The sequence below is a fragment of the Rhinolophus hipposideros genome (assembly GCF_964194185.1).
Source record: "Rhinolophus hipposideros genome assembly, chromosome: 20".
In the NCBI taxonomy this organism is placed as follows: domain Eukaryota; kingdom Metazoa; phylum Chordata; class Mammalia; order Chiroptera; family Rhinolophidae; genus Rhinolophus; species Rhinolophus hipposideros.
The window spans coordinates 39,471,759-39,484,719 of record NC_138066.1 but is presented as its reverse complement, the minus strand read 5'-3'; the positions used below and the strand labels follow the sequence as shown (position 1 = coordinate 39,484,719).

Below are 12,961 nucleotides of genomic sequence, written 5' to 3'. Positions count from 1 at the left end.
TTAAGTTTGTAATTGCCTCTCTACGTATACCAATTATCTCGATGTTATTTTCCATACTTTGTTATCTAGCTCTTAAACTACCTGCTCCCCAACATAACTGTGATATTAAATTAGCTGTAGGAAGTGATTGGCACAGTTTGGCTGCACATAAATATTCAGATCTTAGCTGTTTACTTTTCTCTCTTGTTTTTTATTTCCTTAGTTCTCCCATAGTGCAAAGGAAAAAAACAAATTGAGTTTGTCATCCACATCCTGTTTTAATTTTATATATCATCATTTCTGACCTATAGTTCCTCTTATATAGGTTTTAATTCTGCTACCATGGGTTAAGCTTTTCTGTTTTCTTTTCAGATTTTATGTTTCCTTTTTATGTCATTTTGTTGCCCTTTCATCTTAATCCTGTTACTTTACAATAGTGGCTATGTTATCTTTTTTACTCTGTTGGAGATTCCAAAAAGTTTTGTTAATTGTTTGACCAAATTTATTTGATAGTTTTTCCAGGGGAATATTCTTTCTGAATTTCTCAGATTTGCTTTCTTTTCTTTCTTGGTTCTGCAGTGTTCTACTTGTAATTGTAAAAAATGTTGATTTTTTTTTTTTTTTCCCTCTCATCATTCTTAAAATATCACTTAATCTATCGAGACTTTGTGTGTATCACTGGAAAAATTTTGTAGCTGGCTGTATTAGTTTCCTGTCACAGTTACATGGAGGCTGGAAGTCTGAAATTAAGGTGTGTTAGCCCTTGCTGCTTTTGAAGCCTCTAGGAAAGAGTTCAGTGTCTTGCTACTTCCTGCTTCTAGCGATTCCTAGCAATCCTTCGCATCCCTTGGCTGAACTCCATCTTTGCCTCAGTCTTCACATGGTCTTCCTGTGTGTCTGCATTTTCACATAGCCTTATAAGTCCTCTGATTTAAGTAAGGCCCACCCTAATCCAGGATGACTTCGTGTTAAATTAACTACATCTATAAAGACCCTATTTACACAAGGTTCTGGGTGGGCATGCATTTTGGGGCAGGGTCTGGGGAGAGGGCATTACTCTCCTCAGCACACAGGCCGCTAGTGTCCTTGTCTCTGCTGTTCAGGATAGTTGAATCCTATTCCCAATTCAATTCCTGGGTTTTAGCAACTTTCATACTTAGCATGTCTTTGCTCTGAATAGTTGAGCTTCCTTTACTTCCATTGTCAATTTTTCAGGTTCTTAGGCACCATTAAATCTATTGTACAAAGAACTTCAGGTCCCAGTATATTGGAAAACTTACCAGGTTTGCCTACTTCCTCCCCTAATGTTTTTTAGTCCTGTGAAGTATGAACGCTAATGTAACAGACACCTATGTACATACACCCTAAATATTAATGTCTTGACTTTTTAAAAACCTTTTTACTTGACTTTTTTTAAAGGAAATAACAGATAAACAATATTCCTTTTATTGTCTATTATCTCCTTTACCTGCTTCCTTCCTCATAGATAACTACTATCATGAATTTGGTACGCATACTCGCAGTTCAGATTCTTACAGTTTTACTACCCATATATGTATCCATGAGCAAAATGCAGTATTGTTTACAGTTTATATAAAAACTTACGTAAATGCCGTCATGGTGTACATCTTCTACTTAGTGGGGTTTGGTTTGGTTTGGTTTTGGTTTGTTTTAATTTACTGTTGTGTTTTCTAGATCTTCGTGTTAGGGTACATAATTTTAGTTCAGCTTTGTAAATAGTCCACATTTCCTTAAAAAAGATGTTTGTGTGGGTGTGAGTGTATCAGTATCCTGTTTGTTGACTTCAGCGTTCTAAATTTAACTCATCTTGGGCTTGTGTTCATAACTTCTGTATTCTTTGGTCTGCTTTCTGTTTGTTTTTGAAATATATTTGATAATGTAACGTTAATGTTAAGGTATATAACATGTTGATTTGACACATTTATATCAGAATATGATTGTCACTGTAGCCTTACCTAACACCTCTATCATTTCACGTAATTATCATTTCCTTTTTGTGGTGGAACATGAAATAAGAAAAAAGAATAATAAATAGCATGTTTGGTGTTTCTAATATGCTTGTATTGTCTTTAATCACTATACTGTCTCTTAGATTTCCAGAGCTTATTTATCTACTAGTTGCAGGTTTGTATTGTTAAGCAACATCTCTTATTTCCTCAAACCCACATATATTTTTTTAATTAATATACATTCATATAATTCCAGCTGACTGGTGAGGTACATACAAGTCCATGATCGTTTCTTCTTTGTTATTCCTTTCATCATTTTGTTTAAATAGGTTTCCTTGGTAAGTACTTGCTGGATACATCTTTTTCCATCTGTTTTTTACTTTTTCTGTGTCGATTTGTTTTAGGTGAGTTTTTAAGGGTTAAGTTAAATCCATTTACATTTGCTCTGATTACTATTATATTTGGAATCATTTCTTCCATAGTTTTTTTTAAGCCTTACGTTTTCTTTGTTTTTATGCCTTTTCTGCTGTCTGTTGGATTGGTTGAATGTTCTTTTCGTCTTAGCTGCTTTGGGAACAATAGGACTTCAGAATGCCTCTTTTTAAAAGTAATCTTTCCTTCCCATTATGTGTAATGTATCTTTATTATTTAGTTACCATATTTTTAAATCCCCCCCAAATCAGTCAGTTTTAAGTTCATATTTACTTACGTTTACCAACACTTTTCCCATTCTTGTTCACGGTTGCTTCTTGCGCTCTACTCCATCATCCTTCTTGCCGAACACATTCTTTAGTAGCCTTCCAACAATGGTCTATGAATTGTAATGTCAATCTATATATGTTGAAAACATACAGAATTATATTGTGTGTGAATGTATACATATGTATGTATATTTGTGAATGCACACAGTTATAAATTGACAATTCTTGATGTCTTGATTGTGTGTAAAATTTTATATTCAGTACTTTAACAATATTTCATTGCCTTCCAATATTTATTGTTGATGAAAATTCTAATATCCCATTAAATGTTTCTTTATAGGTTATCTGTGTCTAACTCAGCCCCCTACTTTTGGGTTTGTTTTTTGCTTGTTAAAGTTTTACAACATTAGGGTATGAACTAGTTTTTAGCCACTTTAGGTCTTGATGTGTATTTACCTTCATTCTGAGAGTTCTTGTCTATCTTGAATTTTGAAAATTTTCTAGCCGTTAATTTCCTTAAATTTTTCTCCTCTTCTTTTTAAAATATGGAATATATCTATTGGATTATTGCTGATCTTATTCTTTCTTCCATATCTCTTCATTTCTTTTTATGTTTTCCAGTTTCATGTCTTTGTCTTGTTTACTCTATGTAGTTGTCTCTGACTGTTCTATTCCTCCTGTTCATCAGGTTTCTCTCCAGCTGTGGTCAGTTGACTGTTAAACCTGTCAGTTGGGTTTTTACTTCAATGTGTGCTTTTTATTCAGAAAAAAAATTTTGTTCGTGGTTACTTTTAAAAGCACCCTTTTTTCTTCCTGTTCTTGTTTTATGACTTCCATTCCTTCCTTTACAAACTCTTTGAACAATTTTAATGTACTTATTTTTATACATTGTTTTCAAATTGTTCTATTTCTAGCTTGTTGAGGACAAATTCTTCACATTTTTTCATCTACTGACTGCCTCATATCAGTCTGTATTCTTGTGTAATCTTTTCACAGTGTTCTCATCTGTGGCAGGGGTGAAGGAAGCATGCTTTCTGTAGGAGTCTTACGATTCCTGGACTGTGGAAGTGTCTTTAAAGCAGTCTTCTGAAAAGGCCTCAGGAATGTGGGCTAATCTTGAATAGCAAATTTTTAGCTTAAGTCCCTGCACATATATAGGTAGTATGGATTTGGACCTCTTACCTGAACATGGGTTGGGACTGGACTTTCTTATTCTCTCAGGTGACTTTCCGCTAAAGTCCCAGGGTAGGTGTTAAGCTTTCTTGCCACTTCCTGGGTAGTCGACCAAGACTTTCTCATCATTGCCTTGACTTTCGGTTCTTTGTTTCTTGCACCTCTGAATTTCTTACTCTAATTCAAGGTATAGACCCTTTGGCAGTGTGATAAAGGCATGGTGTAGACTCCTGAGAATAAGTTTTTAATGCATAAAATGAAATGTAGATTATGGGGGAACCAAGTATGTTGAAATGGTTATTAGAATATAAATTATTTGGTAATTCATTAAATAACAAGATTTATCAGCAGGTATAATAACTCATGATTTCAGACTTCAGTTCACCCTTGAACAACAAGGGGATTAGGGACACTGACCCCCCTGCACAATTGAAAATTCACTGATAACTTTTGACTCCCCAAAAACTTTACTAATAATAGCCTGCTGTTGACCAAAGTCCTTACTGGTAACATAAACAGTGATTAACATATTTTGTATGTTACATGTATTATATATTCTTATAATAAACTAAACTAGAGGAAAGAAAGTTACAAGAGAAAATAAGGTACTGTATTTATTGAAAAAAATCTGCGTATAAATGGACCTGCACAGTTCAAACCCTGTTGTTCAAGGGTCAACTGTAGTGAAAACACTCAAAGATGTCTGCCACCACTGTAATGTGATGGGTGAATCAATTTGGAGAGCACTTCATGCCATATCCTCTGCTCAAAGATTCTTAAAAGATGTTAAAGACTTTTTAAAAAGTTTTTTTTATTAAAAAGAAGAAAAGCTTTCATTTGTTTCCCCACTTATGTGAGAAGGGAACTTTTGTAAAGCAATACTGATTAAGCGTGCTTATGAACTACTAGAATTCCAAGAGAAACATTTCAGAACATCTGCTTTCTGGTCTATAACCTCTTTGTAGGTGATGTTTGTACACTTGGCAATACTACAATAAAAGTTTAAAAATGAACCCACCATTCTTCACTTCCTAAAATCTCATTCTTAAATTATGACTAGATGTGTTTAAATATTCCTGAAGTAAATATAAAATATAGAAACTTTTTTTGCAACATTGACTTAATTATTGATCCCATTTTATTTTCAGTCAGTAATTTTCTAGAAAAATAAACTAAAAAGATCAAATGATTTCACATTTTCTTTCAATATTGATTCACTTACATTTGTTTTAATTGGTGTGTGCATATACCTTTGATTTTTAAGTTGCATATACATATCTTAGTATCAGTAGTACTTGGCATTTTAGATGCTGCATATGGAGGGATGCCGCAGTTTGTGTACCCATCCCACAGTTTAGGTTTCACTGGTATGTACACACGGAGAGCCATGAGCATTTTGGTATAAATTTTAAAAATCTCTCCCTTTTCTGTTATCATCTACCCTAGTTCCTTGGGGATCTACTTTCTAAGAAATATTTACCAAAGTAAAAGTCTACTATTGTGCTTCTGTATATTGCAAAGTTTAGGCTATTTTAAGATTGAATCGGGTAGTACCATCTCCAGGGTTGTGAATGATTATTGCCACTAGTGATGCTTTTAATTCTAACGGTAATTTCTTAACTGTTATCAAAGACTATTCTGTTCAAATTACCAAGATTCTCTAAAATTGATTATTTAAGTTTGTTTGAATGAAGATCCAGGTAAAGTCCATACATTCCAGTGAGTCTTTTAAATCTAATTCTATTGGTTTCCTCTTTATCTTTTTTTCTTTGTAATTTAAACAGTTTTATGATATGCTTAGATGTGATTTTCTTTTGTGTTTTCATTCTGCTTGGGTTTTGCAGAGTTTAAGTCTGGATTGGTGTCTTTAATCAGTTTTAGCAAAGACTGGGCCATTATCTCTTCAGATACTGCTCTTGCCCTCTCCTGGGGTCTTTCTTGAGTGCTCCATGCCACTTTGCTGGTTACAGTTCAAAATCCTCCCACCTGTGTGAACTCTGGGAACCATTCAGTTCACAGCTCCTGATTTGTTCTTTGCCTGACCTGATGGAGTTTCACCCTCTCCATGGTGGGCTTCTTAGTATTGAGCAAATACTCAAGGGGATCTCATGAAGATTTCTGTACCTCTTCCTCTTCTTGAGAATTCTGCTTCACAGTTTCAGACACCTGAGCCCCTCAATCTCTGGGAGTTCGTTTTCCTCAGCTCAGTGAAACCATTGTGCTCTGTTGAGAATCTCTCTAGCTGCTGTGCAGTATGCAGTGTGTCTCCGTGTGGAATGCTGGGGCTGCCACAGAGGCTGCCTCATGTTCGCCTTAAGCTGTGTGTTGTTCAGTTTTCCAGTTTATAACTAAAAGATAAATATGATCACTGTTATTCCATCATGGCTGGAAGAAGTCCTGTGGTATCATTGTTTTCTTTTCCAAAATTTTATTATGAAATTTTCAAACACAGGTAAAGTTGAATGATTTTACAGGGAACAGCTCAGCTGTATATTTATCCCCTAGATTTTACCATTAATATTTTACCACATTTTATCTCCTATCCTTTCATTAAAATTTTTTATTTTTTTACAGTTGACATTCAATATTATATTAGTCAGGTGTACAACTTAGTGGTTAGACATTTATATAACTTACAAAGGACCCCCGATAAGTCTAGTAAACCCCCAACACTAACCAGTTATACAATATTATTGATTATATTCCCTTTGCTGTACATTATATCCCTGTGACGATTTTGTAACTGCCAGTTTGTACTAATTAATCCCTTCACCCTTTTCACCCAGTCGCTTAACCCCCCTTCCATCTGGCAACCATAAGTTTCTTCTTTGTATGTATGAGTCTGTTTCTGTTTTGTTTGTTCTTTTAGTTTGTTTTTTAGATTCCATATATAAGTGATATCATATGGTATTTGTCTTTCTCTGGCTTCAATTAGCATAATACTCTCTAGGTTTATCCAGTCGTCTGTTGATGGATATGTAGGTTGCTTCCATATCGTGGTTATTGTAAACAATGCTGCAGTTATCCATTCGTTAATTGCATTATTTTTAGTGCATTAAAAGTCAGTGATGTTCCTCTGTCTTCTGCATTTCCTGAAAACTGGTAGCTGAATATAGAGACTTTAACACATTTCGTTTTGAGCTTTGTCAAGAAAACAAAAGGAGTCTCGAGAATTTGCACCAGAAGACACATAATACCTTGTCTCTCTTTTTGTGTTTTTAACTACTAGTGGTCATTGCCTGGACCCATTATTTTCATTAGGAGTTGAAGAATGAGGATATTTTACTTGGATCGTTTCTGTTTTACCAGCTAGGCTGTGTCTATAAAAAACAAAAAAAATTGCCCTTTCAACTATTGGCTTACCTAAAGTATAGTTTGTACAGAAAAAAGGCATGAATAGTGTTTGTTTCCTTTTGTCTATTAATTTTCAAAATAAATTGGTTTCCTACTATCTTCTAAGGGTGATTAATGAAGTCTTTAGTGGAGGAGGGAGTATTGTGATTATGAAGCCATTATGATTTAAACATGTGTGAGTTATTTTATTTAAGCCATTGAAATTCTTTTTGATGTTCAAATAGTCATCTTTGATTAGTTGAACCCTGTTCAGGCTTGCTCTTGAGTCCTTTCGCCTTGACTGCAGTAGTCTTGAGAACTTTTATTTCTCACCATTAAAATTTAGTGGAAGCCTGTGGTTTGAATTTTTCTAGGAGGCATGACCATAATTTGAGCCCTGTGGTTCTCAACGATTTTACCCTCCCAGGAAACATTTGGCAATGTCTGTAGTCCTTTTTGGTTGTCACGGGGTGGGGTGGGGGGGCTGCTTGCACCACAGGTAGAGACCAGGGGTGCTGCACCTTCCTATAGACACAGCCCTCACAACGAAGTGGCAGTGGTGCCATTGGAGAGAAAGCTTCTCGTACACTAATGTAGCTAGCATTTGTGTGGCATGTGAACAGTTTATGCAATGATACTACCTTTCCTCAAGCCATGAAATGGACATTACAGGGCCTTTGTTAATAGGTGAGTACGTTTGAGGAGGTCATATAACTTACCAAAGGTCATACAACTAACCTTCACGACCTTGGCATGCTACCACCCCTGTATGTGGTTGTAAGAAGTAGGTATTTGGGGAATGCTGATATTGTTCTCATATTTATCTTTCTCCTTATCTTGCTTTTATACATGACCGTAAAAACAAACAGCTTTCAAGAGATGTCTGTGCTAAAATTATTAGGTTGGTGCAAAAGTAATTGCGGTTTAAAAGGTTAGAAATAATTGCAAAAACCACAATTACTTTTGCACCAACCTAGTAAGTGCAGCTCTCGCAGTTGTTCGAGTGTTTGCCAGCAGAGTTTTGATGCTACCCTCTTGTTTTGTTACGATACTGCCTTGCTCCTGGCATCCCTTCTTGTAAGGCCTTTCTGCAGGCAAGTCCTCTCTTCTAGGACTGCACGCTGCTTAAATGGCTTTGTATGGGTCATGATTTGGCAAATGCCCGTCTTGTTCTAAAGAGTAGCTGCTGAGTTCCGTGGGGTTCAGGAAGGCTTGCCACCTTGTTTGAGACCACCTGAAAGTCTTTTTAGAAGGAGGTGTGAAAAGCACGGGAGAGGTGTGGTTGGGTGGGTGAAGTTGCTGGAGAGAGCAAGTCATGTCCCACCAGGGAATCAGGAGCCAAGTATTCATCTTAGCAGATGGTTGAAAACCATGAAGATTGTGGAAACATGCAGGTTTTGTAAAGTGTTCTCAGAAAGCAGTTTCAGTAGCTTTCACGTATCACAAGTTTGATACCTAGGTAAGCACTGAAGGCTTCAAGTAGCTGGATTTCATCATTGAAGAAGCAGCAATGTACTTAATTATTTTGAAGGTGTAGTGTGTTGGAGAAATGGAAGTCTTTTAACAAACTAATCAAACTTTCTGTTAGTAGTGGCATATTTAGAAAGGGCCTTTTGAATCTTTGGGATAATGAGTGGGGAGCTGGGTTTTTATCAGACACTGAATTGTCAGTTTTGTCTGGTTTTTTGCAGGTTCACCGGAATAGCTCGGTGCGCTCTGGCTGTGATGTGAATCCCTCCTGCGCGCTGTGTGGCTCTGGCAGCGCCATCACCATGCCTCCAGAAATCCACTACGAAGCCCCGCTGTTGGAACGCCTTTCCCAGTTGGATTCTTGTGTTCATCCAGTTCTGGCATTTCCAGATGGTAAGAAAGGCCACAAAATATGAAGTCCAAATAAATGAGGCTTAAAGGGTTGAAAGTGAAAGCAAGTTAGCCAAGATCCTGATACAGCCCATTACTATGAAGGCATCACTTTGTCAACAGTCTTCTCTTAGACTTTGTAAATTGCAACAGATCATCAGACCAGAATGTGCCACTAAAAGATTGTAACTTGCTAAGAGATTTCTGCCTAACCCTTCAAGTGGTTAGGTGGGGCCTAGGGACAGTTGCCTCCAGCCACAAGCAACTTGGTCCATTAGACCCCAACATGTCTTTAAAAATGTATTGTCTGTGTGCCCTATGATGGGCAGCAGTGTTCTGGGAGAATGTCTTCATATCGGGAGTGTATGTTTTACTGTGGTTACATGACAGCATTCCAAGGTGTACGTAAGCATAGGTCCTCAATGTTAGCATTGCCATTTTTCCAAATAAAATTAATCATAAGCCTCTGTGACTGCCAATTTTCCCTTTTCCCTCTTTTTTTCATAATTGCTTTTCTCCCGTTTCACAAAAGAAAGTCTTCTTGCCCATATTGAGTCTCAGTGTGGGTCTTGCCCGACAGTATAAAAACCTTAGGCAATAGAGACCAAACAAAGGGATGGTTTCCAAGAGTTCATGGCTCCTGAAAAGGAGAACCCCATGGGAGTTAAGTAAAATAGAATTTAAAACATTAATGAAGATGGATATGCCGTATTTTATTTAGATTGTCTGCCTTGTCTGTCATCTTAGAGTAAATATTAAGAGAATAACTGAAGGTAGACTTTACTCTGACTAAAGTCTAATCAACTAAGTAGATTTAAAAGAAAGATTTTTCTTGTTAATCAAGCCCAATGTATTTACATGCCAAAATGTTGATAAAAATGTTTGTAAAGCATATGTAGTAGTCTAGAAAATACAACCTCTACAACTGTCTGAGTTTATGGTGTTTTTTTTAATTACATTTCTTACGGTAGGGGGTCCATGAGCAAAAATATGTTGAAACCACTGCTCTGGATACAGACTATAGGAAGCCAGTGCTTTCATAATCTGGATTGGTTTCATTGATTTTCAAATAATCTTATGATCTAGCTAGTTTCAACCTCCAGAATGTAGAATGTGATAAGCATTTCCTTTCCACTTGCTATGGTATTTTACATGTTATGGCTGTTTATGGACTTAACCATTACTTAAATTTTAAGCTTCCAGAGAGTAAGGAACCATGTTTTTCTTCCTGTTCTGTCCTTTGTAAAACCTTACAGATCGGCTCTACAAGGTTTTGAAAGGATAACTGAGATAGGAGTACTTGAAGGGAGGAAAACTGACACCGGCGTCGGAGAAATGAGGATAATGTGGGATGTAAGACTTACGTGGTAGTTTGGGGGGCAGTTTTCAGCATGAGTGGTGTTAAAAACTCTTTCTTAGAGGGACAGGTGCTCAGAAGTTTGGATTTTGCGGGCCATACTATCTATGTCTATTAGTCTCTGTTGCAACTCTGCCATTGTAGCACAAAAGCAGCCATAGACATTATGTGAACAAATGGGCATGGCTGTGTTCCAGTAAAACTTTAATTATAAAAACAATTATTACTGATGATCTATCCTACTAGACAATCCTCTTTTCTTTATCTGTTCTTTAAATGATTGAATTCTTTCTTGGCCACCTAAATCCTACTACTTACCTTGTTATCAAAACTTCCTTGTCTAAAGAAAGCATGGTATAATATTCTTGCTGCCACGTGACTTCTAGTAAGAATAGAAATATTTAGAAAACTTGAGGAGCATATGGATAGCAAGCTTGGCGGGTTTAGGTCAGGAGTGGTGCAGCAGTAAATAATGAATGGAAAACAAATTTTCCTCTGCTTCAGATTTCAGAGTCATTGACTACTACCTTCTCTAGCTCATATAACAATTATTTTTATTTCCCTCCCCTTTCTTCCTCCTACCCCCCCAACACACACACACACACACTGCATTTCAAACTGTTGTTTCTCAGTCTAGTTGTGTAGGACACAGCTCCCTGGCCCATGCTGGTGTTACGAGCCTTGCGCTTCCCCCGGCTGAGGCAGTCGGTCGCCGGTCTGCCGTTCACAGTGGCTCACAAATGCTCACACCGACATTCAGCATCTTAGCTGTAGAGGACACAACTTACTGGCCCACGTGGGAATCGAACCGGCAGCCCTCGGTGTTAGGAGCACGGTGCTCCAACCACCTGAGCCACCAGGCCGGCCCCATATAACAATTATTTGTACAGCATTTTATGATTTACAAAGCATTTTTCTCATACTTGTCTCATTTGCTTCTCTCATTAGCTTCTCTCAGTAATCTTGTGGTGTTGCATCAGTTTTACAAATCAAGAAACAGGCTTTAAAGAGTCCTGGTTTACCTCAGGATAAATGGCTAATGAGTATGCATGGCTGTAAAATACAAACCCAGGTCATCTGATGCCTGTCCTTTGTTTTATTCTATTCCATGTTCCTTCCCAGCCAGATTATTGAGTCAGGTTTCTACCCATTTCCAGACCTGTGCTGCAGACAGAGCCACCAGGAAGACTAAGGAACGTTTCTTGGGTTACTCTCTCAGGATTACAGTTTTGAATTGTATGGTCTCATATTTAAACAAAGAATACTGCAGCCTCTAGTTATATTCTGATTCTGATGAGGCGTCATCCATAGTCATTCTGTGTGAATAGCCGCTCCTGAAGTATTGAGATTCCCCATGTATTATTGTGTAGAATAATTAGTAGCAGTGAAGACTGGTGGCTAGCATGATACTGTGTGGGTCTAGCATGTGTACCAGACTTGACCTCTGAGCCACTCTTTTGCGTCTCTTCTCTAGAAGATATTTAAAGATGGCAGGATTTCCAGTTTTTAATTTTCAAGTAGAGTTTTACTAATGTTTCCTAACCAGTTTGTGTAGTTTGTTAGGAGGTGAACTAACTCTTAATCCTAGAGTTCTGTCTCCCCCATCTTAACCACACCTCAGCCACGCCCATTAAGTGTGGATACAGTTTGAAGATCTGGAAACCAGGCTGGAAGGTGGAGGCATTAGGGCATAACCCTAACCCTTCAGTACTCCAGGAGGAGGGGCTTGTTTCCTTATCATCTCATTTAATCAAGCCAGGTTAATCCTTAGCTTGAAAAGTAGAGGGTGGATAACCTTGGGGGAAAGGAATGTTAACTGCGCGTTGGGTTTAGTAAGAGCACCCCCTGCTGGCCGTGAAGATCTGTGCTGTGTTGAGAAAGCTTGCCAAAACAACTAGCAGTAACGCTAGGCTACCTCAACTTGCCAGCAGGAGGAGGAGTTGAACATTACAAAACACCCCAAGGAAGTGTGTTTGAGAAAATGGTAGAAAGTATACTGAGCAAAACAGTGAAGTGAATCATGGAATGCCAGACCCTGGTGAGCTTTGAGTTAAGGCCTTTTCATTTTATTCCCGGAAGTAGTAATTTGAGATGTTACTAATCACTTTTGTTTCCCTGTCTGTCACTGAGCTAATCAGGACCTGCGCCCTCTTCTCTGGTACTAGCACTTCAGCACTTAGTGCCTGTGAAGGTCTGGAATGTGTGGCGTCTGCCAGCTGAGTGGGTCCCTGTCGTGTTCTCTTCCGTTTCATATCCCTTCTTTGCTTACTTTCAGCTTCTCTACATATAGTCTATTTCAGAGTTTTAGTTTTATGTGGATCCTAGGTGTTATTATTTACCCAGAGCATGAGTTCACCTAAGAAATGTTTTTGTTCACTGAACGGAGGGATTTTACTGAGTTCACTCTTAATATGAAAGCAGTCAAAACACAGCAAACTTCCAGCAAAGTATAGCAGTCTAAGTCCCTTAAACAGAGTATTATCCCTAACTGCTCCAGGAATGTCCTCTCTTGTGCTTACTCAAATTGATTGATAGTGGCTATCTGGATTTAGTTAATTTTTTGATAAGAGTCTAAGGTCTTGGGGTCT

The 12,961-nt window shown here is 37.6% G+C and overlaps 1 protein-coding gene across 3 annotated transcripts in view; it reads left to right on the top strand.

The window, feature by feature from the left end:
- KANSL1 (KAT8 regulatory NSL complex subunit 1) overlaps positions 1-12,961 on the top strand; it is a 157,767-nt gene that overhangs the window by 133,611 nt on the left and 11,195 nt on the right. For all 3 annotated transcript variants that reach the window (XM_081028406.1, XM_081028407.1, XM_081028405.1), the window contains one exon: positions 8,848-9,019. In XM_081028406.1, the coding sequence (XP_080884532.1) occupies positions 8,848-9,019 (172 nt within the window). The remainder of the gene's footprint in view (positions 1-8,847; positions 9,020-12,961) is intronic.